At 45.2% G+C, this 27,053-nt stretch overlaps 1 protein-coding gene across 20 annotated transcripts in view; it reads right to left on the bottom strand.

Moving 5' to 3' along the window:
- LOC117601225 (latrophilin Cirl) overlaps positions 1–27,053 on the bottom strand; it is a 308,948-nt gene that overhangs the window by 15,828 nt on the left and 266,067 nt on the right. For 17 of the 20 annotated variants that reach the window (XR_013063568.1, XR_013063569.1, XM_034317736.2 and 14 more), the window contains 6 exons: positions 19,535–19,721; positions 6,113–6,219; positions 3,645–3,828; positions 3,140–3,318; positions 1,660–2,301; positions 45–456 (listed from right to left, as the gene is read on the bottom strand). Coding sequence is in view for 18 of the 20 variants with exons in the window: in XM_034317736.2 (XP_034173627.1) it covers positions 45–456; positions 1,660–2,301; positions 3,140–3,318; positions 3,645–3,828; positions 6,113–6,219; positions 19,535–19,721 (1,711 nt within the window). In the remaining 2 variants the exon portion in view is untranslated. Of the gene's footprint in view, positions 1–44; positions 457–1,659; positions 2,302–3,139; positions 3,319–3,644; positions 3,829–6,112; positions 6,220–6,551; positions 6,659–19,534; positions 19,722–27,053 lie in introns of all 20 variants that reach the window. The other 3 variants (XM_076692823.1, XM_076692822.1, XM_034317720.2) reach the window with 2 other exon arrangements.

Consider the following 27,053-nt stretch of genomic DNA (forward strand, 5'->3'; position numbering starts at 1 on the left):
TGATTGCGATTCACTGTAAAGGAGATTGGTATCGTCAAAGTTACCTCAGAATGTAGTCCCAGAAGACGCAGGTCGGATTGGTGACATTCTCAATGGACAGATGCTTGAAGTAGACTCGGACAGGTTCGCTGAGCTGTATGTGCCTTCCTTTGCCCAAAGACGCGGAGATCACTTTGCTGTTCAGCAGCCTGGTCGTATTCCTCTTCGGCAGTGGTTGTGGCTCGTCGTTCATCACCAACGACGATACCTCGGCTTGCGGCTGCAGGATCTCCTCCAGTCTGTCAAAGGCCATGAAAACCAGACGGACAATGCCACCCTCGCTGTTCTCCAGCAAAGCACCCCTGGTCAGCTCGACGCGATCGTTTGAGGCTGTCCATCTCTGTTGAGCAGCTTCGGTCGGGAACACTTCGAGATCGTCGCCGATATTCCGGGCGTCCAGCACGCGTACTTCCATCACTGTTGTAGAAGAAATGAAATAGTAACGTTTTCATTTTTAACTTACCCACCATCTCGTAAGAAAGTTATTACTATGCTTTATAACTGAAACATAAATCTTCTTTATACAATATTTTCATCTTATCTGGAAAAAAATGGCATTCTTAAGAGGATAACGTTAATCGAATCTAGCGATCGTAAAGTTTTGCGAGCCGCTATGTCGATTCATCTTCTCGAATGAACAATAAAGTTAAACGCGCACACGTGTATCGTTCTTTCTTTTTTCCTTGTCATTCCTTTCATCATATACTCCATTCGATCAATCGTAAACGTGACGACCTCGGGTCGAGGAGAAAAATTCGACCCATGCCTGTCGATGGAAGCGAGTTTTCTGTTCGCGCAGAAGAAGGAGCCAGGGAATATTACGTTACATGGCATCCGGCCGGCTGTCGCTCATCAAACTCCTCTTCTTTTTGCCTTTTACTGTTATGCTATTTATCACGTGCGGATCTAATGTTGCTGCTACTTCATTCGACTGCGTTCGTATAACTCGCTTCCAGGCTCAATCATGGCGCGGCAACGCTACTTCCAGGAAGTAAATCAAATTGCTCGTAATTTTCCCGGGGGTTTTGTTGTGATAATGCCGGGAAGGGATAGGTAAAGCTCGGGTTACAACATTATCCAGCGACGGCAGCAGAGAATTACGATGGGTTTGGATCTTTGTTTTATCTACGCCGGATATTACTAGCGTCGCATTCTCCAGATAAGGGATCTAGATTTATGCGACCCGATGCTTAAAGTCGGCCCCGCGATATTCGCATGTCCATTGTACTAGACGCTCGCCGTTAATTTGTTAGCCTGCCACTCCTTTCTACTCATCACGGTTCCCTTCTACTACCTTCTCACGTCTATCGGGTCATCTAAATTGCTTGGAAACTAATTTTTTACCTTCAACAGTATCGCATCGTTCGATTCTAGTTCATTCGAGGAATGTTAAACGTTCTCAACCGTAGCCATATACAGGGTGACAGGTGGTTAAATCGTAGTAACATACTATCGTGCTACTTCTAAGGATGAGAAAATTGTAAGGAGGAATAATGCCCTAGAAAAATGTCGCCCTGTATATTTCTCAGTTACGCTACAAGAAAATCATATCCGTTCCAAACGTTCTATGACTTACAACAAGAGCTGCATTGTCCAATAAACGCAAATAGCGATACTCACGTATATTCCTTCCTTCATGAGTGATCGTCTTCTCGTGCATCAGCGTGTCGGCTAGCAAAAACGCGTTCTCCTCGAGCCCGATCAATAAAGAGGTCGCGACTCTCATCTGCTCCTGATGGCTGAGATCCTTCCAGGACGCCATTTGCGCCTTGTCCAACAAGTTACTGCCGGTTCTCACAACACCTTGGAGCAATTCAGTCACGCTGACCTCCCTCTGATTCGCGTCCTGGTACGTTCGTATGTCTTGTGCCATTTTCTCCGCCATGTTCTTTATAATCTTCGTGGTGATCATCATGTCGCCTCCGTACAATCCTCGGCTGTTGTTCGTCACCTGCGACAGTTCCCGGCTGATACCAAGGATGACGTCGCCCTCGGTCACCCTGTTCTCGAGGGTGGTCAGCCAGACCGAGCGACACTCGCTTAAATCTGGACTGTCTCGGTGCCAGAAGGCTGAATCCCCTCTAGCCAGGCATCTCCAGCGCGCCAAACCGTTCGCGCCACCCGGACAACTCTGAACCGCCACGTCGCCGGCTCTGGTCGTGTTCCACGACAGGTTCCTGGCTATCACCGGGGGACACACTTGTCTACCGTAGTCGTACCATTGGCCATTCGAGCTGGACTCCGGGTACAGCGTGCTCGGCACTGGAATATTTCAGTTAGTTACGAACGTTAGTTGGCCTGTTAGTTGGCTTTAGTTAATGGCACGGGCTTTAATGTGATTCTAGTGTTCGGTCCCCAGCGGGGATGAAGCTTAACGTGCAACATCGTATCGGGTCTGCGAAATGGAATTTTGGATACCCAAGGGTGCCTTAATCTTTTGCGGTGATTGTTACGAGTTCGCGAGCCACCCACCCAAGTCGAAGACTACCTTTCCCGTACGATTTATATGCAACCAGCTGGTATACATTCCTTGTTAACGCGTTAATGCGCATTTGCAATCGTATCGAACCGCTCCATAAATATATCAACACTTTCGTCGGATGAATGGAACGAAGAGAAATAATGATAACTTTAATAATAACCAACGTGGATCGATACTATACGCAACGAAAGTGTTAATAATTGGGGATCGGATGGATTCGGTTTCGATATCCTTCCGAAACTCCTTTGGCTATCGGGTCCGTTGGAGTTCGGAAGTTCTGACAGCTGCCCTTTAAACATTAACCCTTTCGGCATGATCGTCGAGTGTAACTGACAGGCGACAAGCCCTCGCTCGGACCAACGCGTCGGCTATAATCGACGGGCGATGCTTCAAATCAGGCATGCGCATTTATTCGATAAATTTTCTTCCAACTGAATTGATCGTTAATTCAATTATTCCACGAATTTTTCATTAATCAATCAACAATAAATTGAAAATTCTTCGTTACCTTCATTTAGATCTTGACCTTGATAACAAAATAAACCATACTCTTTATCAAAACAACACGAAAACCGCTGCCAATTCGAGGAAGTTTGTTCAAACACTCGAGTAACTTACCAGTGGTCCTTCGACTTGTTCTCCAAGGAGCAAAGGTCGACGTGGTTGTGGCCTGAGTGGTCTCAGGAACGACCGGAGGTACCGCAGGTCCGTTCGCAGACGGAACGTTCGCAGGAGGTATTAAGTCTTGGTCCACTTCGAGGACCTCCATATCGACCGGGGACCTCGTCGATGTGGAGCTGCAAAATGGAAGAGAGGCTTGTCAGTTTCAATGACGGTCCCCCGTGTCGAACTTCGCGATGGATCGTGAAGTAACGTCGTAACGAAAATATTTCTCCTTCGCGAAGCGTAATACAATTCCCTTTAATGGAATGTTTCGATAACCTTGTTTTTCTAGCAAGTCAGAGAATATCCTTCTGATCTTGAAAATGGTACGTGACCACTATTGGAAAATGTCAATAAAACTGAGATGTACCTGATCGATATGTTTTAAACATACGGACGCTAATTAAATAATACAAATTCCGTGAAATTTCATTGAAATGGAAAGAAAAGATGTACTGACCTTGCTGTGGTGGTTATTGGAAGCGCCGGGGTGGACGGTGCCGGCGGATGGGGTGGCTGCTGAGCCGGGGGTGTCGTAATCCTAGAGGGAGGCCTGACAGTCGGCTTAGCTGTGCTCCAAACGCTCGGCTGAGAAGTCATGAACCACGGCGGACTCGGACGGGATGTTGTCGTGGTTGTTGCTGCTGCAAGTGTATCGTCGGGCTCGTTTTAACTCGTCGAGAACGCTCTAGACGACGGTTGAAACGAATCTGGCGAACGCGAACGCGCGAAAAGGAGAGACGCCAGATTTCGGAGGGTCGCTCGAGGATCCTAAGAGCTCGTCTACGAGCTTATCGGATTCGAACGACGAGTATAATTAAGAAGGAAAGTGATTTGAGGAGCTCTATCCCAACGGAGCTCCTCATCCGACTCGAGCGACGAAGATATTTTAAACCTCCTTAAAGAAGGAGAGGGATCAATCTCTCAACAATTCCCGTCGAAACGTTTTCTCTTCTCTTATGGCTGGAAAATAGCGAACCGACAGAATTCTAATATAAATATCGATGGTTCATCGTCCTTTCACAATTTCTGATCTTTCTAAAATTTTATCACACTGTTTTAATCATTCCATTGTTCTCTTCTGTCTTAATAACGGTGCATGTTCGTGGACACGCATGCTCTCTGTCCCAGATATATCCGAAAACGGGTCACTTCTGACGTCATCCACAATCGAAGGGTATATTCTCGAGCAACCAATTGATTTTGAACAAAGAATAATTCGCTCTATTATACCACCTCCTTCATAAATTGATCCATCGATATCAGCCGTCGTCACAAATATCAAGAAACGATATCGCGATCGATTCTTTCGCAAACGTATCCTTAAAGTTCACCACTTCCGTCCAGTCCCGTATCAGTAGACAGAAGTCTTTTACTCTTAATGTTTCAATGGCGAAAGATCGTGACGGCGCCATCAATTGCAACGGAAATACATACTTCCAAAAACGAACGTGAAAGAACGAGATTAGCCTACCTTTCGCATTCGATATCGCGACTATATCTGGCCTAAGAGAGGAGAAAACGATCTTTAACCCAAGATGGCGACGGCAGTTAATCCCTGAGCGAGATGGTCCGCGTATTTCGCGGTATTATCTCTATAGGGGTCATCTTTATTGGCCGAAGGGGTTGGCGATAAGGTAAAATACCGGACGTCGCCGATGTCCGTTACGATAGTCGGCTATGCAGGAGGAAGACGGTTGTATGCACTGTTGTATCGAGGGAAGAGAGAAAGAGAGATACTCTCTCGCCCATGGTATCGGGGCTACCAACAGATCCAACTCCCCTTGAATATACGTCGGTGCCCCGAGACCGATCTATCGAGCCCCCTAGATATCGATCACGAGCTGGCTGAGCGTTGGAAGCCGTAAAAGGCAAACAGAGAGACCAAGGGTTTGACGGTTTATGGTCCAATAAGTGATTGTGTCGCCTGACGGTTTCGGGAGGTTGTAAAGGTAAGTGTTAACGTCGAGTAGCTTCAAGGAACTGGCTGGTACCTCGAATTCCTTGAGTGTTGGTTTGAAGAGAATTAAGCGCTTAGGCGAACAAGGTAAAATACTTGGAATTACTATTTTCCTTGAAGAGAAATGGTATTACAATTCTAAAAGAATTTCAGGCTTCGCAATCATATTTCTTTCGGAGAATTAATTAACGAGGATAATAGCGATCCCACAGTCTCTCTTATTTGCCCTCATTAGATCACGAAAGGATTTCATTACGATACGAAACACGTCAGAAAAGTTCGACGTTGGTTCATCGCGTTACCGATCCCTGCGATCGATTTCACGATTGCAGAGATCATGTCTTCGCGAACTCCTCTCTCTCTCTTCTCTCCCCGCACCGTTTGTCCGGAGAGCGCATAGCCGATGCAAGCCGCTGAAAGATCTTTATCAGGACACAGACTCGCAGTTACTTGGCCAACGCGAGTCATAAGCGCCGGCTTCGGAAAATTCTAATCGATTCTCGCGATCGACTTGACGAGCTTTTTACCCGCTGCCACCGCGATGAAAAACCGAGTATCCGATGCTTTCGCGATGGGAAAACCAGAATCTTAAAGCGTAGAGAAACGCCTCGTTGGAATGCGTGGGTAAAAAGCTAATGTGTAGTTGAATCGCAGGGCAGCGAGTAAAAACCAACATCAATTTTGACAAAAAGATACAGAGCATGATTCGAACCGATAGAATATCCAGGAAGGCTACTAGGTTTTATTAAAAAATTGATTCTGCTGTAATTTACTACAAAGTAATATCCGATGGAATTTCTATAATAAAAAGTAAGATGAGTTAAATGTAAAAATATGAAAATGACAATAAAGCCGACGCCTATGGGATCGTCTGCCGGTATCTACGATCTCTGGTAGAATAAACGATACAGGGTACAGAGATATTACAAAGGGAAGATCGCGTACAAAAATGGAAGAGTCTTACTTACCGGACACGCAACGATAGTGCGCCTCGAGGTATTTGTGCGTGTTGGGACAAGGATCGCCGAATTGCAACGTGGACGCAACGATGCTGCAGTTCTGCTGGTCGTTGCACCTGGGTTCCGAACGGACAGTTAAAATGATATACGCGTACACCCTTACCAAAGTGTACCGAACCATGGATCCTGTCCCTTTTCTCTTACCGTCGTGTATAATTCAGGGGAAGGGGGTGCGCGATTCGAGAGACTTTTTCGTTGAATATTCGTACCTTTTCGTTGCTCGCCACTCAAACATTCACGCTCTTTCCAAGCAGTTTACCCAAAATTTCATTTTTTATCCTGAATATAATATATCATTAATCTTGGAAAGAACGTGAATCCGAGATGACGAGTGTATGCTCGACGAAGATATTGTATTCGTCGATCGGAAAGAAAAGTTTGCACCAACCTAGGCAAAAGTACTGCGCCTCGATGTATTTTCCGGTTCCGGGACACGGGTCCTCCTCGAAAATCTCGCTTCGCACGTCCACCGAACAGGAATTACGATAATTGCACCTGGAATCGTCACTTGAGCAACAGTCTGTCACCTCGATCGGGGACAATCGATGATTCGTGAAGATTCGATGGCGTGAGAATCAACGGTGTATCGATGAAGAATGAAAGTCAAAGTACGACGATGGAAATTTCATTAGGACGTGCCGATGACTAACAGAGTCCATAGACTATGCGTTCGCCGTTTCCAAGCGAATCTCATCATTTTCAGCACAGCTTTGAATTGATCAACTTGCGACGAGGAAAATGTTAGTAACTGGGTACACGCTGAATGTTCGCGAGATACGAGTGTTAGCAGGTGACAAGAGGACAATGGCGTTAGTAGAAACAGGGTTTTGCAACAGTTCTAGAAGCGCAGTATACGTTCGAGGTAGGACGGATAAACTGGTACTCGCGCGACGTCCATTATTTCGTGTTAATGATCCCGCGGTGTGTATGTACAGAAACGAGTATCATGCAGAAAACTTTGTGTACCCTCGGTTCAAGCACGTTAGAGCTCCCTGAACGACATTCTTCTAACCCGCACGTTTTACACGTTTCTCAAACCCTGGCTGGAAAATTAATATACACCGGCGTCGAAAAATATATTGCACGCGCGCTGCAGAATTCGTAGCATTTTTATTTCGAGCGTACTCGACGAGGATATCGACGCGAGGAAATAGTTGATTTTCGAGAGGAATTCTACGTTACGGTCACCCTTTTACTGAACAACGCTTCAGGAGACCCTTGTTCGTTAAAAAGCACCCTATCGTTGGATTCGCGGAAGAGAACTCTTAGAGCTTCGCCTCTTACAAAGTACAATGGCACCGCGTTTCGTATTCGATCGGGGGTGCGTGAGACTCTCCGCTTCTCGCGGCTCAGGCTTTTCTACTTGTTTTCGAAGCTCCAATCACTTCAAAAGATGTTTTCGCTCGCTTCTAATCCGACGAAGTTGCGTCGTTGTCCGCGCGTATCGTCGGTCGTTTGATTTAAAGCGAACTATAATCGCCTTATCGGCGAAAGAAGCTTTCCGCCCCTCAAGACAAAATCGTTCTATTAAAGATAAATCAAATGAATTAAATACGACCCTCTCGGACGAGCTACAAGAACGTCGAGCGTTTCTTTTAATGCTATTAGAAAAATCTCGTTGACACGTCGACACGGAAACCGAGACCGATCATCATTTATCAATTTAACGCGTTTCGAAACTCGAGGCTGGCGCTTCGTTTCCGCTCTGAATAACATAACGCAGGTGAAGGCCGTTTCGGTAAGGTGTGCGCGTAAGGTTTAATCTCGATCAGGGTCGAGCCATTAAAACGAGTGCAGGGGCCCATTGTTGGCCAGACAGCGAGGCGAGTGTTGCAGGTGTAAAGCCCACACACGACCCGTTATCTGTCCGAATGGTAGCCATTATTTCGTGGGATTAAGCGGTCCCGTGGCTCGCTGATTTTACGCGTGAAAATGTTGCCGACCGAACCACCGACCACCTTCTTCCAATCATTTCTCTTTTCCTTCCCCTATCGTACAGGATTTTTCCGGCCGCGTGAACATGTTCCGACACGACACGAACAACCAATCGAGCCACGGCAAGAACAAAAGCGAAAAATAGAAACGTTCCTTCGAGCGGGAAGGATTAATTCGCGCCGGGGACGGCAGGACAATCGATCGGCGAGGCAAAAGGGCGGAATTCCCGTTGACTTTGCAAGGGCCGCCGCGTCAATTTGTCGTGATTCGAGTGGCGTGTATCGACAGGCCAACGGGAACTTCTGGTTACTACGCGTAATTGGCCTTGCTCCCTAGATTACTATGTTACAGGGGAAGAAAGCAGCATCGAACGCGTACCTGTTATCGACAATCCGGCTCTGATTCTCTATTCCCAGCCCCGAATCGCGCGCCACCCCTTTACCCGAGGGGGTGATCGTGCCCTTTAATGTTCATCGAATACGCTTGGACAATTTCATGAGAATTAATAAAAAAATGAGAAATATGAATTTTAGTATCTTGTCTAGAATTGACGGATTGAATCTATAATTTAAATTTTGATCGGGGTTTTGGTTCGTGTCGCGATGACGTCGGCCACCCTTAGTCGGGGATCGTCCTCCCTGCACGCTCGCCAGTGAACAGAACCGAGGGTAAATGTAATTTCAGACGGATAAACTACGAGTGAACACGAAAAATCGCCATTTCGCGGATGTTGGGCCGCTCGTTATTAAGGCCTTCGGTTTCCTTTTCCTTCGCCCTCACCCACCCTCGTCCGTTCCTTTTCCATCCGATGCTTGCGTTTGCGCGATGTCTCGCGTGGGCTGGCCCGGATTTAATATGTTTCGACCGGTTCACGGCTCGCCTCGTCATTTATCCGCGCGATCACTGTTATTTTTCCGGCGAGTCGACCTTTCCCGCTACACGAACGAAGAACTTCGTGCGACCGAAAAATCTTGGAAACGCGTATTTGATCGTTACAGTGAAACGATTCGTGTAAAAAAGAAACGCGTGTAATCTATGCATGAAACTTTTGATAGATCCTGCCTTACGCTTCACAAAGAACTTGTAACTCGTTGCTGTAACTGGATTAAAATTTCAATTTTGAACCTCTATTCCTCTTTTCTATATGGCAAATGTTACTCTAGATTTTCTGATCCGTAAAGATACTTAATTTCTGAAAGGTACAGGGGTATTTGAATGAATCTGAAATCGGTCTGATTATTCACTGACTTGTTCTACTGCGAATGCTTAGGCACGAATTTCGCGAATCGTCGTTCATCTTCGCGATTTAACACCTTCAAACACGGTCGTATTTACATACCACGATATGCAAAATTTATCGTTATCATTGTACATATATTCAAGCCGCCTCTAATATTTCAAACGTCCACCAAAATGGTTAACGCGCGCCCGCGAACCCTAGATCAAATATCAGATTTTGTTGAAGAAAAATTAATGAAACCTCTTCCGAGAAATAACGCGTTGTTCGCACGGATGGAAAAAGCGAACGATATCGAACAGAATTCTTTTTTTTTTTTTTCTTTAATCGGAAAGAAAAGGAAACGATTTGAAAATTAACTTCCTCGGCGTTATACAGGAGGACCATTAAAAATCACCGATTCTGATCTAACTTCTAAATAAAGCTCGGAACCTAAAGTCTTCCGCAAAAGTTTATTCAAATGATAGCTCGAAACCCGGCGTTTTTCTCCTATCTGAAATTCTGCTCGATGATTTACGACATCCTTATTTATGCACCTAGCGTTTAATAACGCCAAAGGGAACTACCATGAGGCTCGACTGTCACGCGACACCTGCGGGCTGCGCAGCACGTTTCACCGGGGAAAAAGAAACTTTTGCACGAACCGTTTTTCGCAAATTCAGCACGTTAGAAAAGTCGGAAATTTATTCATGAACACTTTCATTAACGTTTGACGGTCAGTTTCCCAGTTCATATTGCTGTATATTGGAGCTTACAAACTTATTACATTCTTGGGAGATGCGTGAAAGTTGTACTACTTGAATTTCTTTTAAGGCAGCCCGAAACTTTACGAATTTTACTTTGAAATTTCTAACGCTCTTCTTTTTGCAACAAGTTTCTTTTATCTGTTAAATAACCTTTCTTTATACATTGATAGTCGTATGTTTTATAAAATCCATGTTACTTTATACTATACATTATTATTTCGAGACAGCTTTCATAAAAGCAATCCATCTTAACCATGGTAGTAAGTGAGAGATCCATCTTATACAACTCGAAACTTTATTCTCCTCTTTTCACTTACTGCACAAAAAAATTAAATATAAAAATTAGTACGTCTATAATGTTTAATTTTAATTTTTATCAAAATTGCTTTATAATTTCAACTGACATCGATAGCCAAAATCATTTATCCAACTATCTTTCTATCGATCGACCGATGTGTCGATCAGACGACACGAAAGCCCCATTCGTACGGGAAATGGGAACGCGAAATGAGGATCTGCGAGGCTGGCGCGACTACACGAATTTAGTTTTAGCCGGAAACGTCGGTGGATCGCGACGAAAGCATAACACGGTGTGCGACTCGACCGATCGGACGCGAAATTAATCGTGCAACAAGGAAGTCCTCTTGCTTGTATATACGTATATATCGACGAAAAATCAATTAACCGAACCTTGAAGATTATGAAAAATCGTTTCGCAGCCGGTTCACGTGGAGGTATCTGTACGTAATCGCGAGGTTCAGTCACGCCTACGGTTTCATCGTTGTAAACAACCTCGAATCGAAGAAGAGAAAGAGAACGAGAAGGCGGTAGAAATCGAGGCGTATCAAGGGTCGCGTGACTTTTTAATCGACGAAGGAATTTCTTTGTGCGAACGAACACGTCGGATAGTTTGCGGAGCGTTGAAAAGACTCGAGGCACGGGTCACCGAAAATCACGAGCTTTGACACTCGCGAAAAGTACGATGTGCGCTCATACGCGAATTAAACGAACGAGAACGGGTGAAAAAAATTCGTCGCTTTGAGAAACACGAACGCTCGTTGAATCGGTGTAAGATCATTATTGTCGGAATGGAGTTTTCTCTGCGATTATCACGTTTTTACTATCCGTGGTTTTACATAAAATGATTAAGCCAAACTCTATTATCATACTTTATGCATTTATTTAATTGGAAAACGTCGATGACTTTCAAGGCATTCAATTTATTAAAGTTCGAATGACTTCAGAATATTTCCAGCGTGCGTAATCTAACAAATTACCCTCCTTGTCTTGGATTCCTTTTATCCAACGTACTCGGCGCAACATCGTAAATCATTTCTAATTACAACTCAATTAACTGTGAATATCTAAGCTCGTGTAACGATTGACTCGATCTCGTTTCATCTGTAAACGAGTAAGCAAATAAAATGAATCAACGGAATGTAATCTACGACGTGTAAGGAAGAAAACGGAAATGAGTTCGATGCAAAAACGATCGACGATTTCCTTCGGCTAGAACAAGCAATTAATCGATTCTACATTGTCCGCGGATGTATGTAGCTCGTCACGAGAGGCCAGTTCGATCCGCTTGTTTTGCAAAACGGAACACCGCGGATTCGTTTATCCATGGCTGAACGAGTCGCCGTGTAATTTCATACTTCGATGCTCGTTTTTAGCATACGCGAGATTCCTAAATAACCATTTTACGCGTTCGCGTTGAACGAAATCGTTTTCTCCGCTGTTTCTTCGTTAATTCCCCGCGAGATTAATCGATTCGAACGTTGACGCTTTAACAGGCTTGCGACGGGCGTTTCCCATCCACGTCCAAGATACGTTTAATTAAAATTAATAACTACTTTTATTTATTCTATTCACCTAGCAAATTCTCACAGCCCTTAATTTACAGCAAGTGTGTCAACGCGTTATTATTTTCGGAAATTGAATTTTCTTTTGAAACAAAGATTCATAGAGTAATTGTGCAGCGAAACAGTTAATGAATAGCAAAGATTTTGTGCAGAACTTTTCAAGGAAATTGATCGAAACTGTGATGATCGTGAAACGAAAGGGTGTAACGAATATGTCGACGAAAAAGCCTCTTTTCCAAGATAGAATTTTTCCCAAGAATAATTTCCCACGCAGACACCATTAGGACGCGTGTATGCACGATGGTGATGTCAGAATGGAGAAACAAGAGAACACAACACAGGAGCATCTCTTCGTGGCATTCCGGACGGTGACAAGAGTAAAGGGAAAGATCCATGGTAGCACACGTGGCTTTGCTTTATATATATGTATATATATATATATTGTTTTTAATTAAACATTAAACCTGGAACAGGTAGCGTCTGCAGAAAAAGATCTTAACTTGAAACATGATTTCAAAATGTAAAAAAACCAATTCAAATAAAAATAAAAAATTCAAAACCAATTAGTCTTTTTAATTAAACATTACAGTTTAAGATCTCCTTCCACAAATACTCTGATTACTGTCACGATCGTGAATTTCAGGAACATTATTTGAGAAAAAATCAATCGAATCGATTACAAATTGTCGATCAACAATATCATTTAATGGATCATTGCAACGAATCCGCTAACTGGCCAAAGCGAAGCGTTGCAATGATCGATAGAACAAACACGATCGTAACTGTAACGAGTTGCACAAACATCCAGCTGGTTTGCTTTCAGCAAGTGCGTTACACAATAAACAGAAGCATGCAATTGGTCTCTTTGTGTGTCAAGATGGAGCAAGGATATCACGGAATGTGCGATATGTACATTGCGTATCTACAAAATTCATTGTCGACCTATGATTTTCTACCTATCTATCGTGGCTTCTCGCCCGTATCACGTTTTCACTCTGTTTACCGCTATAACTGTACTGGTTCTAGCAGTTTCCACCCTGCATCCGCCTGTCTGGCAGCCAGCAACCCTGTTCCACGAAGGTAACGAGAAATATTCGTCGGACTTTCTCCGCATTCTCGTGATTGGAATACTTTTAAGTACCAAACTGGGAGCTCTCTAACTCTCCCGCTCTCTCTATCTCTTCCTCTGTCTCTCATTTCGCTGAGAAGTCTCTTGCTCTTAATCTGCCGGAGGATTAAACGAGTTCTGTCGAGAGAACTTGAGGATAGGTGGAACACGTGTGGAGATAGAACCGCGTCCCGAATACGTGCGGATATTATATACTTATTTAGTCGGAATTTATTCTCCGGGTTGAAATGAAGTCGTAACACGGTTACCCGAGCACTTCGTGTTAACCCTTCTACGGATTAGGGGGTCGTAGCAGACTGGCAAATATTTTATACGTTCCCTACACGCAAAGAATTATTTCACGAATTTGTAAAGGATTAAGCACCGCTATTGCGGTTCACGAATTATCCCAAATTATTATCAAATTGCGCTCTCGTTCGACGTAATCCTGAAGAATGAGTTATTAAATATTGAAAGAAGTAACGGTAGTGTACCCCCTTATAAAGAGATAGAGTAATTTGAGCAGATAATCCAGCGGTTATTTCGTACGGTGTAAAAAATTACGCTCATTGGCCCGATCGACAGCGAAGCTGAAACGCGTTCTCACGATGGACTCGCGTTGAGAACCGCAATGATTTAATAATTTATCGTCAATTACAGTCCACCTCGACCGTCAATTTAAAGGTACTAATGAAAATCCCGGAGGAGAAAGCGAGCCTCTCGATCGGTCTCGAGAAAAAACTTAGGATTGAACGAACACACCTTCAGGTACATTTTAAATAAAAAAGAAAAATTTGCACGAATGCTTTAATATTTCGTACCGCGAATCTTTATAATTACCTTTTTAAACAAATGTTGTGATCGCACGCAGGACATTAAATCTGCTCCCCGGGAATCGAGCTGCGCGGTCGGGTTTCAACGGAAAATTACCGGTACATTTTCCATTTTCGTCTAAACCCGTGTTCTCCGGTAACGAGACACGCGAGGAACCCGTCGCGACGAAAGACTCCCTTAGAAAAATGAAGGATAAACACGAACGGCCCTTCCCGGCGATGCGAAAACGACGTGTGCCACGATCATTTCGTTAGTGGCCATTCTCGTCCCGATAACAGAGAGACAAAGAAAGTTGTTTATCGATCGAGATAGGAGGGACGAAAGTTTCTTTCTTTTTCTTTCTACTCGATCAGCGAGGATGGGCGTGTTTTGATAAATATCCGACAGGATAACGTTTCGAGGCAGACGTCTCTGTAATTGTTTACGATCCTAGCCGGGGTTAGGTCTGCTTGATTACAGATACGAAATTACGTTCTTGCGTTTCCTCACCACGGTTAATTATCCTCATCGAGCACGATGACGAATCGTAAAATTGTTTAATATATCTACGTCGGATCGATTACGCCGTAACACATCCCCATGTACCGTGAAGCAATCTCTTTTCTCTGTTTTCTGCCTTCGTCTTGTTGTTTCTCTCCGCGGTCCGCCCTTTTTTTTCCCCCGCGTTGATCGTTCGTTATTAATTGGCGAACTAACAAGCAGTCGGAGGATCAGAAAACGTTGAATTTAATTTTTAGAACGTAACGAGAAAATCGACGCCCGCGTGGTCAAATAAAAATGTCGCGAAAATATAAATATTATGAACGCAAATACGCAAAACGACTGGGTGGGAAGTTTTTTATTGTTGCTCCATCGAACCGAGGCGATCGAGCTCAAATATTTATTCAGCAAACATTATCGTTTGTTATTCCTCGTAATCGTGAATATTCATGGTAAAGAAACTTTAAGGATGTTGATTTTTATAACGTCGAAAGATCGGTTGAGAAAGGCGAACCGTGTTTCTCGAGTCAATGATTTGTTGAATTGAAAAAAAAAGAAATATGTACGCGAGTCGATAGGAAAGAAGGTCCGAAGTTTTCGGGCTGGTTTCTTGGTCGGTTCGAGTTAACGACGAGAGTCGATTCATCGAGTGGCTATTAGCGCAATGTAATTACACCGCGATTACGCAACATCATGGAAAGAATTCGTTCCCAGAAGGTACCGGATCATAGCCTTCCTATGAGATATTTTGACTACCTTTCCCCTCTCTGTTACCGTGTGCCTAGCTGAATATTCATTTATCTTGAATAGTTAATTGTATCGCGCAAAGAATTTTGAAACATTTATTTAAAAGATTGACATATTTTTTTATCGGTATTTAAAGAATCATCACTGCTAAGTCTAGTCATCTAAATAATTCACAGTCATTACTACAACCGTGTGCATTGATTAAACAATTTAAAAGGTAAAATCAGACTACATAACGTTGATCAAAGTCATATAGACTGTCGATTTCTTTAAATAAACGTATTGAAATACTCGTTATTATAAATGCAACAAGAAATCCGAGCAAATTGCATTGATTTGATAAAAATACAGCAAATTAGCTGGTTCCACAAATCACAGGGAGGAATGATTAATTCAACAGGCACGGTAACGCGAACGCAACACTCGGAAGGAATAGCACACGGTGAATTGAACCGCACCCTACCGAGTGGGGGATTAACGCGACACATAAAGTAGAACTAATTTCCACGTTGAAACACAGGTCTCGCGGATTGGTCATTCTTTTTCGATCTAATTGCTCGCCGGCTACCAGCGTGGCAGATTAAGAGTGGAAAATCCAGTAACCATCCGCGTCATTTCTCAACGGGCGTAATGAACATTTCCACGGTTACGGGCGCGCGGCCGAGCGGCCGGGTTAGAGAGGGGTTGTCATTAATTCGGTGAAACGGAGGTTTCGCAACGTACCCGGCCCGTTCAATTTCATTAATCGTTCCCCGGCAAAGCCGTCTCTCGACCCCGTCCTGGTTTCACTTAAATCGTAATCTCGTACGTGCTCGGCCCAGCCCGATAAATCTGCCTCAAACACGCTTGTACAAGCGTCAATCCGTCGTTTCGACGTCGGTACCACCGTTGGCTTTCTCCGCTGGTCCAACGATTAATCCACAACTAGCGCGTGGTACGCGTCGATTAAACGGAATTCCCGAACGAAACGCTCGGTTTCCCGACGCGGAAGGCTTTCCTTTGGCCGGCACGGGCAAAGCGGATGTTCGTCGGTCTTTCGAGGTCTCCCGGTGAATGGCGATGGCTCGAGGCGTTTAGGCGAGAAAGTTTAACAGATCTTGGCACAATCGGGGGAAGATAAACCCGGAAAATAAGCCACCCAATGCAGCAAGAGAGAAAGAGAGACAGGGAGAGCTTAGATGGTATCTACAATGTTTGAGATCACAGTGGATGAGTTAAGAGGAGACCGTAGCTTGCTAGAAAAGATGAACAGGGAGAATGTCACACCCTCGGTCGGAATTATCCTCAACTACTTGTCCCTTGATTCAGAATACCCTTGCTCCATTTTGCTTACCTCTGAAAAGGGATTTCCCTGGGGTACGATGTTAAGAAGGAGAGTTTAGAGCAACCCGTCGACCGTCCTTCGAGAATCTCTTTGAACTCGATCAATTTATAAACTTCGAATTTGAATGCTTGTCGTGAGAATAAAATACATACGTGGCATTAATAAAAGATAATGCTCTGATTCGTGATCGACGGTCGACGCGTTAACCGGAGACACCAGATTGAACAAAGGATCTTATGGGGCGAAACACAGTAAAAAAGGAAGTCCCAGGACACCCAGCGGTAAGTGTTTCAAGCGAGATTACGAGTACATGCGTGTGAATTCTTATGGGAGTCGATGCACCTTGCACAAACCACACCCTCTGTTAAAGGAAAGAACACGTTAAACGTAACAACGGATCGATTATTGCAGTGGAGATGGAGGAGGAAAGAGAAGAAAAAAAAAATTCAACGAAAGAACAAACCGGGGCTCGAAGTATGCGGAAATACGCGAACAGAAAACTTGAAGCTATTGTTGATACTCGCGCGTGGGTGAAACTTGCACCGTTGATTCTCGATTTGATGAGAGGAAAAAAGAAACTCTCGTGAACCACGTGTACCAGGTCGGACGATTCTGACAAAGTTCCCGAGGATTAAACGTGCATTCGCAATAATAAATTATTCTGAAAATTAATAATATGTTAATAAAGGCAATTAAAATTAAATCTCATTCAAAATATAAATAAAACCAAACGAATCACCAAATAGTGATAGCATTTTTCTAAAAGGAATCGTCTTGACTGGTACCGTGTTCTTTATGATACACCATCGTATATTTACGAATATAATTAACTATGTTGCACGAAATTTCTGAATTTCGCGAAGCATACTTTTGAGACACGGCAAAGGAGAGGAGAAAATATTCGTCGCGGTCCAGATTGATTGAAAATAAAAAATAATATGATTTTTAATTATTGAATATTGTATAAAACTTTCCCAAGCGAGTGGTAGAATCTTTCCCTACGTTTACCATTTTCTTAAGAGAAGCCTTTCATGCTCGGCACTACATCAAGGGAGAGACGATGATTACGATCAGCAGGCTGGCGATCTCTCGATCGATTCCACGAGACGAGTTAAATTGACGTCGAACTCTCTTGGATGGTCTTGCGAAACGCATAAAGAGAGGTCGATGCACACGCGTGTAAAACCGACGACAGGACGTGTACGTGTATGACTTGGCTGTGCGAACGACACCGTGGAACTTCTCCACTTAAAGTTAATCCGAAAGTCATTACTCCTCAGCCAGAGGTCCTTAGAGCGAGTTCTCTCGTCGAGACGGTGGCTCGAACTTTAAATGCGTTTTTCTGAAAACGTACTTCAGCCACCGGAGGGGGCGCAACTCAATTTTAACCTTGTTCGCGGTTCTTACACGATTACTCTGCACTTTTACGCCCCCTCCCGTTCTTCTCGCGTGGTCATCTTTGTCTGAACGCACGGACGATCGAGACTTCGTTCCATCGTGGGTTAAACGAACAAGATTTCGATTTGTCATCGCGATTATCTTTCCCAATTATTCACATCGCCGCCACTATGATCGTCTTATCAACGTCGCCGTGGTAGCACGTCGTTTTCCTCGCGCCACGAAACTAATTTCCGCCCGACAACTATTAATCACAATGACGAAACGCGTATCCTGGCTGATCAGCAATATTTCGTCTCCCCCTTTTCTCTTTTTCTTCTCATCACCCGTTGGCGATCATGGCGCTCCTCTGGAATCGAGTATCTGGACCGATCGACGCGATATGATCTCGGTATCGTCGCGATTCAACGATAAAAGTTAAAGAAGAAAAAAAAGGAGTATTAAAAAAAAATATATAAGATAAAAGAAGAGAGATAGGATTCCGCAGGATATTTCGTTAGATCGAGTGAGCTGGAAGAAGGGGATCTCGTGGAATGTGGATCGTGAGACTCGCGGAAATACGCGCGTGTTACGCGTACGTTTCGTGTGCCCTCTCGCGTGCATGTGTACGTGTGCGTGCGTGTGTGTAAGTTCTCGAGGGACGAAGACACAAAGATCGAAGGGAACAGAGTGGATGTTCACGAGGACCGGGATAGAGAAGCGACCGCTGAGTTTGCGATTCTTCCTATCGCACTGATCCACCGCGAAATACGCTCTTCAATGGTCAAGCAATTGGCCAGTTCGCCGGACCATATGAAGTCGTCCACTCCTTCCTCATTTTCTTTCTTCCCTGGATATATTATTTTCTCCCCCATTTTAACCCCTACGTTTATTTCCTTGCGATCTCGACTCCATGCTCTTTGCTCCATTTTCTTGGACAGAGGAAAAAGGAAAATACGACCTCGAGGAAACTGATGGTCTGAATCATTTTTAATGAACAATTTATATACGAAAGAAAAATTCGAATTGAAAGGTGGAGAAAGTTCAACCTTCCGAGGCACAACTTTATTCCACGCAAAACTCATCGAATTTCCGCATACCCGACGGTTAATAATTTTTCATTCCCGATCGCGTCGATCGAGCCGTGCAATCGCGCGCGTAACTCTGCCTGTCGAGGCAGATCCTCGCGATCGGATCGAGATTCGCGCGGATAGATCGTATAGATCGTAGCAAGGTCATCGGGAGACTATGATCGATATACAGAGAGAAATACGCGCGCGAGAATGTTGGCGATATACAGGAAGCGTTTCTCGTTACCGCGAGGTAAAGTACCCTAGGCTTCCCAGGTGTCATGCTGGATATCTCGCACGGAACGCTCGTAAAAGCTTCGCCGTGTAGATACCGATCCACGCAGAAAGTCGGATCGCTCGATAACCCGGGGACCAAGTGACAAGCGCGATCTAACTTCGATCGGATCGGAACGTCTCCTTTAATTGGTGTTGGTAGACTCATTAAGGATAGAAAACGGCAGAACGAACCGTTTTCATTTTTTTATTTCATTCTATACCTACGAGAGTTCTACTTTTAACAAGAAATCTGATTCGATGCTGTACCATCATGGTTTCCTCGATGCGATTTTGTTAGGATCAAGGTTGAGGTTGATCGTTTTAGGATCAATTGTGTACGCGGGATGCAAGGAGGTCGATGATCGGAATACTTACTCGCTGTTCAACACACGGAAGGACTTTGGCGACATACAGTTGACGCTCCATTCGGTATTCCCGTGCTCGTTGCATATCGTTATCGAGAACCTGCCGTAGTTCGCTCTGATCAGGTGGATCAGCTTTCCCTCGCCGCACTCGAGCCTCAGTGTTTTGCCCTCGCAGGCGTACGCGGTGTCGTACCTCTCTGTAACAGAAAAAATGAAACGAGCTTGTTAATCTACTGTCATAATCCTTATCTACTGTAGCGGGATATTTCCTGTCGAAGCTACATAGTTATAAAAAAAAATAAACACCATGTAACCGGCATTATCCAACCATACCTCATTTCGCTCTCAATAGCCGTCATACTTAACGAGAGTTTAATTAGTTCTCAATTATGGGACAATGGAAAAACGAATGAAATAGCAGAGTCACGATTTCGTTGTAAGAAAACAACACGGTACCACATCCCCCCGTTACCATTCGCGATAGGCTTGAATTACCGCGAATGAACGAGGGGTCCAGCTTTGCAAGCGGCGCGAGTCAAGGACACGTCAAAGTAGCTCGCAACAAAATTACCGTGACTAGCTGGAGGGTGAAGGTGGCTGTTGCCATGCCAAGGTACAAGGGGGTAGGTTACAAGGACACAGTTGATAGGCTGTGTCGCGTTGCGAAGTGCAATGGAATTAAGATAAAGAACACCGGTGTATAGACGCGTATATACAGGGGATGCAAACAATGAGAAACCGTCGGGAGAGGCTCGACTGTTGGCGTACGGTTCGTGGGATCGACTGAAAGGAGGCCGAGATAGCCCGGCTACGACTACGGCTCGGCTCTTTGTCGATCCTCCCCCATCTGCTCGAGGGATTTATCCCGCGGAAAATCTGCCAGCAGGAGGTTTCTTTTCAAAGCAAATTAGCGAATTTACGGGCGCGACTTTCCTCGAAGAAAAGTCGCGGCAAGACTTCTCCAGCTCCTCCTCGCGACAAGCCACCGCTGCCAGAGCGACGCGTTCTTCCAGAGACGGGCTTTTCTTCACGGACACAGCCCGTGGCTCGGTTTAATGGCCGCGAAGATGAGTGTCCCGGTGATATTGTATCCCTCTTGCGACATTCAGACCGCTGAATGCTTTCGTTGCAGTTCAAAACGCGAGCAACGGTAGGAGAAATCGTGTAATTGCGAAAAATAATTTTATTTTCAGTTTATCTTAGATGTTGAAGCTATACCGGGTTTGATACTTTGGAAGACACCGGTCGCGATCCTCATTTAACGGCAACAAAGAATCACACAGAGACGCGGAAGGTTAGCTAGCAAGATAAGAAGGGTTGAAAAGAAGAATAACAGCCAGAAGAAAGGATCGTAAAACTAGGTCTCCAGGCTTATTGAAGACGAAAGAACGATAGATGTGCCATAATACCGGTCGACCATAGTGTCCAGGTCGGTGACGAAGAAGGAGGTTTCGATGCCTCGAAGAAGGAAGGTGAGAAGTACCTCGGGGAACGAACTAGGACTAGCACAGAGGCAAGGAGGTGAGGAGGAACTTTGTTACAGGAGAGAGGGGTAGTAATAACTCTGTCCGTGAAAGCCCCGTCGTGAGTTCATTAGTTCCATACCGACGCGCCACAATGCCATTTTAGAGCGCTGTTAGGACTTTCCACGAATAACCGCCTTCGACGACTTCTTGTTGCCGTGAAATATCACGCCGGGAGATTTCAACCATTCAAACGCGTGCATTCTCGATGAGGCATAAGAAAAGGCATTACGATCAATCCGAATGTAATGGGAATTGGAAACTTGTGGGAATATCCTTGTGAGGAAAGACAAAAATTTTGTTACGACGTACCAGCCGCAAAGCAGTTCCACCGCGCCCGAAAAAAAATATAGGACACTCGGCGCACTAATTTGACGAGGTCACGAACCAACGAACAAATAAAAGATTATACGAGTGCACGCGATAATGAGGTGAATTCGTCGTCAAGGAAAGCCTCTATCGATTCGTCGAGGAAGTATCCCACCGTAAAAACGTGAGGTGCTTCGAATGGCAGGAAGAAATGCCGATTTTACGGGGCTCCGAAGCTTTCCATTGCCGTAAAGGATCGAAAAGTATTCCTCTTAAACGAGAGCAAAATCGCCGGTCACGCCAGAATGGATTCCTCGAGTCGAGGAAGGTAAGCGAAGAAACACAGTAGATTTTATAGGATCCAGGTAATTTCTCGAAGTCCGCGGTACCGATTAACAGGCTACGAACGAGCCAGCCCTCGGATACTATTCGCTGCCGTTTGTTCAACGTTAATTAACCGTGTCTTGATAACACCGTAAACGGCGGTTAATCGATATACGTACGAGGCTCGATCAGCGTCCGTGTGCGAGTAAATAGTAGTATAAAAAGTCTGCTGTTAACTGCTACTGCAAACAGAGCTCGAATGTGCATTGCTTCCGTGAAACGAGCGTGTCCTAACCGCGTGCATCGTGTCGCTTGCTTGCTCGGTTACTCGCTTGCTCGTTCGCGCGTCACTCGCAGCTGCTCCCCTGCAACCGGTGCATTCTCTCGGTGCACCTCTAACGCGAGTGCGATGAAAAAAAGGCCGCGTTCAAGCTGACGTAAGGGAACACGCTTCGCAGCAGCTTCCTCGTTCGGTCCTCCCCCCCGTCCTGGCATTCCACTTTCTTTTATCGCCGCAGACCGGTCACTTTCGACCTTTTCTTCGTGTTAGCCCTAAGTTTTTTCGCTCGGTTCGCGCCGCACGGACAGGTTCGAGGTTCTGGCCTTCCGATTTTAATGCGGACGAGATATTACGAGGGTCTGTCAGGGCTCCTTTGTCTTGTCGAACATCCCCGGCCTGGGCAAAAAACGTAATAATGTGGTATCCTGGGTGGAAGACGCGAGACGCGATAAGAAAGCGTGGAAAATGAGACACGAATACGCGAGGAAGGATAGGTGTAAACTTCCACCCCGTCGCGATGCAAGAGGACGAATTCGACGACTTTTGAATTATAACGCTTAGCCACGGTTTCACTAACAATTTTGGTTAAAGACATGACACGAGAAAACATCTGTGCCCGAGGTAAGTCATTCTGTCGTGTATATAATATTGTAGTGAACCATGCGATCAGAACAATGGGCCACGATTTTGTATAGCATTGCTCGGAAGATCAAGGCAATTGCGCTAATTAATTGCGACTTTTCATTCCACACCAGGTACACACGGTTTCTGTGGCCATTGTAAACGCGACTGTTAATCACGGCCGCCCTACTCCCCGGTGATGCAAAGTGAAAGGGCAGAGCAGGCGAAAGAGGGTAGAAGACTATCGTGATTCGAAGCGAAAAGCAAAATTGAAGTGCTACACGTCGGCAAAGCCTATGTGACGAGGCGTTTCTCTGCATTTTTCGATTTCGTTACGCTGTCTTGGAAAAAAAAGGGAGAGAGAAGAGAAAATAAAAATGAAACAGAGGATAGAAAGATATTTCCTCGTGGAAACGCGGGAACAGCAAGGATAATGACGGACACGTATAGAACGCACGATAACTTGGGTCGTCGTTGTCGTCACGACGCGGTACGACAGGGAAATCTGCCATCTTTTTAGAGCATTTCTCTCGTCTGACCCTAGCATTGCACTTTGACGGAGTGCATTCGAATGAATGCCGCGAAAAGTTTTTAACGAGCGCACTCTCCGGCTCTGCAATGCTCGGCTGCGTCTGGCGAAAATGACGCCGACGACGACGACGACGACGACGACGAGACCTGAAGGTGTAACGACACGATCGTTCGGAGAAAAATATTCCAGGGAAATTGCTGAATCCTGTTACCGTTTTTCTTCCGCTTGGATACGGATTGAAATAATCGCGAGCAAAGGACGATACTAAAGATGCATCGAAATCGATTCTTTTCAAGACTTCTTCGATACTGTTGGTGTTTTCTGATTCAGAAAACTGAGTCAAGCAAAGATAAATATGTACTTATATTGAATGAAAGAATAAATTTTTTTTAAATTGAAAAAGCGCGAAGTTAATTTTGATTCTACCTTGTCCTGCCTATCCTAAGCTACGATAGTTAAGAGTTAAAGTTACTACTCTTTACCTACGAATATTCTCAGAAAATACTCCGTATTTATCTTCTCCTGCAAAAATAGCTTCGTTCTACGCGCAAGCTGAAGCAGCGACAAATTGACTATCCGTGTTACCTTAAGTACCTTCCTACTTTTAGAGTACGTTGTTAGAAGGAAGGATTCTATATTTATCCGAGTGCAAAATTACGTAAATATCTGATGAAAATCATCTGTCAATTTCCTTTCTTAAATTATTAAAAGAACAGTAATTAATTGGAGAAACTTTGGAACTGTACTATTTTGCGCCAATTAACGCTGTCTCTATCGTCTTAACGTTCGAGAAGAGGATCTAATCAGCTGGGAATCTCGAGACTGCAGCGGAGACGTGGATTTCCATCACGATCCCATTGAAGTTCTTTGAAGTTACCCCGTTCATTGTCGTCACCGTTTCGCGACACACTCCCTTCGCGAGGGAAGGTGAGAATGCCGCAGGATTTCGTGCGGTCAATGTACAGCCCGAACTATGTCCAGGGATTCCGAGTACGGATTCTGAGACACAATGAGCTCGAAACTTGCCACGGTTCGCTGGAAAGCCGTCTGTGTATACGTCCCTGTAAAGAGGTGGCCACGTGTATCGGTTCAACCCGGTGTGCTCGCGTACCTGCGAACCATGGGGGTGGAAGCGCTTGAATGCCGATAGAACCTTCCTCCTGGGGCAAAGTTTCAAGGGAGCTGCTTCGAGTATCTATGTTTCGAGTCGTTCGATCGCCCTCAGGATTTACGTACCGCGGTGAATTCGAGCGAAGAGAAGCTGCGAAAGTAAGGACGAACCGGACGTCCGTAGAAATCTAACGCCGCTACTCGGGTTTGGCTCTCGAGACGCAAGTTCTCGACTTTGATTCCGTCCTGGGACCAAGAGAACCTCTCGAAATCAGAGCTCGAATCTTCGACCGTGAGCAAAACCCCTAGCTAAAGTTAGACTTTTCGAGACGAGATTAGGTGCAGACGAAGGAATCCCGAGATCCCTGGCCCCGAGTCGGAATGAAAGGCATCGTATTATGCAGTTCACTTGTCGGAGTTCGCGGTGTATTTTCATCAATTCGAGATTTATCTCGAATCTATACGCGGCGATTCGCGGCCGGGCGAGCATGAAACGAGCGTCAACGATAAATAATGAACAGGAATGAAGAATAGGTCAAACGTGGCCAATCGGCTAAAGCGAGAACCGGCCTGGGCACACCTGGCGCGGGAACGAATCTGCACAATTAAAGATCGCATCGTTCTCTCGAGGTAAAACGAACTTTTGAACCCCGTACGCTGTAAGAAACAGAGAAGGGGAGGAGGACACGCGGACGGTGAAGGAGAAATTCCAAGATACCCGTGTATTAGCGTCCTTTGCAGGAGGATAATTAATTATCCGTTCTACTCCATCACTGGCCGAACGTATCGCCAATAAACCATTCGATATTTCTCGATTAATTCCAGATCCGTCCAGCTGGCTGCGAGACACGAGACGTCGTCGTCCACGGAAGAGAGAGAAGCTTACTCCTTCTCTCGTCGGGCATTCCGTGGACGGCGCGTGGAAGGAAAAGAGGAGAATTGCAGTTTACCATTAATGACTTCGGGTAATAATATATCGGAGGTCCGGCAAGCCGTGCCTCCCGCTGCCGCGGCGGCCAACTTGAAAGGGCCGACCTAACAGCGGGATGTCGTCAGCCCGATGCGGTCTTAGGCCTCGAAACCTTTACTACGGTATATAAGCTCGCTGTGGGTGATGCCTCGTTGAAACACTGTGCGGCCATTGTTACCCATGCACACAATTCCCCGCACGGATACGCTGGTCGCGGCACCCTCTCCACCCCGAACACGCGGAACACAAACGATTTCACTGGAACCGAAAGACGGGCCAAGTGAATACTGCTGTAATTAGCGATGAGAGCTAAGCATATTACAAGCAGAATTCCAATGTAATTGGATAATTTCAAATAACTCACGGGTACTTAGGAAGAACGCACTGACTCAGAAGACACGAATTTAGTGAACGTTTCGTGCACACATGCTGCGCCGAAGAAGAACTGTTCGAAGGGGAGGTAATGGTGTACAAAGAAACGGATTCTTCACACGTTAGCCCAGATGCACAGAAATAACGTAGGGGTAAACATACATGCAGCGTCGTCTGTTGCTTTAAATGTTCACAGATGAGCCGGGTAAGTGAAAGATGAGGAGTAAATAAGGGTTGGAATTTACGATACAAGCAAGAGAAGTGCTTTTTCTGGTAAGAAACGTCTTTCGTCACCATCCTGTTTGGATATAACTATCAAAATTCTACCGAAATCAGGGTGTGTCAATTGGATAACATCCCTTGCGTGTCTCTGACCGCGTATCTACCGAGGCACGCAATGCGTACAGATTAAAAAGAAGGTAGCTAAGGTTCGGTCTCGCAGCTATCGATCGTTATAGAGACGCGAGTTCGGCTTCGGTGCACCGTTCGTCCGGTTGGCCATGCATCTTTAGGCTTGGCGAGCTGCACACGGTTGCTACACTCTCCGTGAAGCGCTCCCGGGACGCATAAATCAAAGTCCTCCGTGGAGACTTGCCTCGGTTACGTTCTTCGTTCGCTTCCTGTCCCTCTCGCTCCTTCATCTATCTCCTTCTCTCGCCCTCATCTCACCCATGTCTCTCCCACGAGTCAACCTCCTCCGTCGTTCGGACAGAGCCGAGAGCGTGTCGTCGAGATTTCTAATTCAAGCTAATCCTTTTTCGCCGTTCTAATTACATTATCAATTCAGGGTGGAAGGACCTGCTGGTCGACGCGACCGGTACCCATGTGTCCGTGTACACATACGCGGATACGCTGGGTGCATCGGCATTTACATGGACGGTCCTGTTGCATGTCGCAGTCTCGTCGCGGTCGACTGATTTATGGCGGTCGAATAAATTATAAGGAGCAGATAGAAAAGAGCGTCGACCGGCTTTGAAGGCCGGTGTCAGCAATTATCTGCCGCTTCTCTGCCCCTCCAATCGATTATCACCCGTCGAACCGGCCAAATTTCCCGTCGAATTCAGTTTTGAATTTCATCGAACCGGAGATACATTATTAATGCAATCAAAGGTTGTTCCATTTTTCATAGAATGCGTTTAATGAAAGACAGAGAATATAGCCGGTATCAAATTCATTGTTCGTGATTTTGATCGGAACGCAGTGCGTTTCGTCGCTTAAAATGGATATCCGTTTCCGTCAGTGGTATCGACACGCCGATGGTCAGCCTTAATTAGCCGGAACTGACGGGGAATATTTCAAAAATTCGATCGACCACGTGGCCGGTGCGCCAGCTACGAAGATACACGATTAAATACGACTCGTAATTACATTCCGTGAGTAATGGAACGGTATTTATGAAGACTTCGTTAATTCGCTACGCATCACCCCTTCTCTCCATTTGCCTTAATGGATAACGCAATCCAGACGTAATTTCGCGCATTCGAAAGC

The sequence above is a fragment of the Osmia lignaria genome, chromosome 16 (genome assembly GCF_051020975.1).
Source record: "Osmia lignaria lignaria isolate PbOS001 chromosome 16, iyOsmLign1, whole genome shotgun sequence".
NCBI lineage: Eukaryota > Metazoa > Arthropoda > Insecta > Hymenoptera > Megachilidae > Osmia > Osmia lignaria.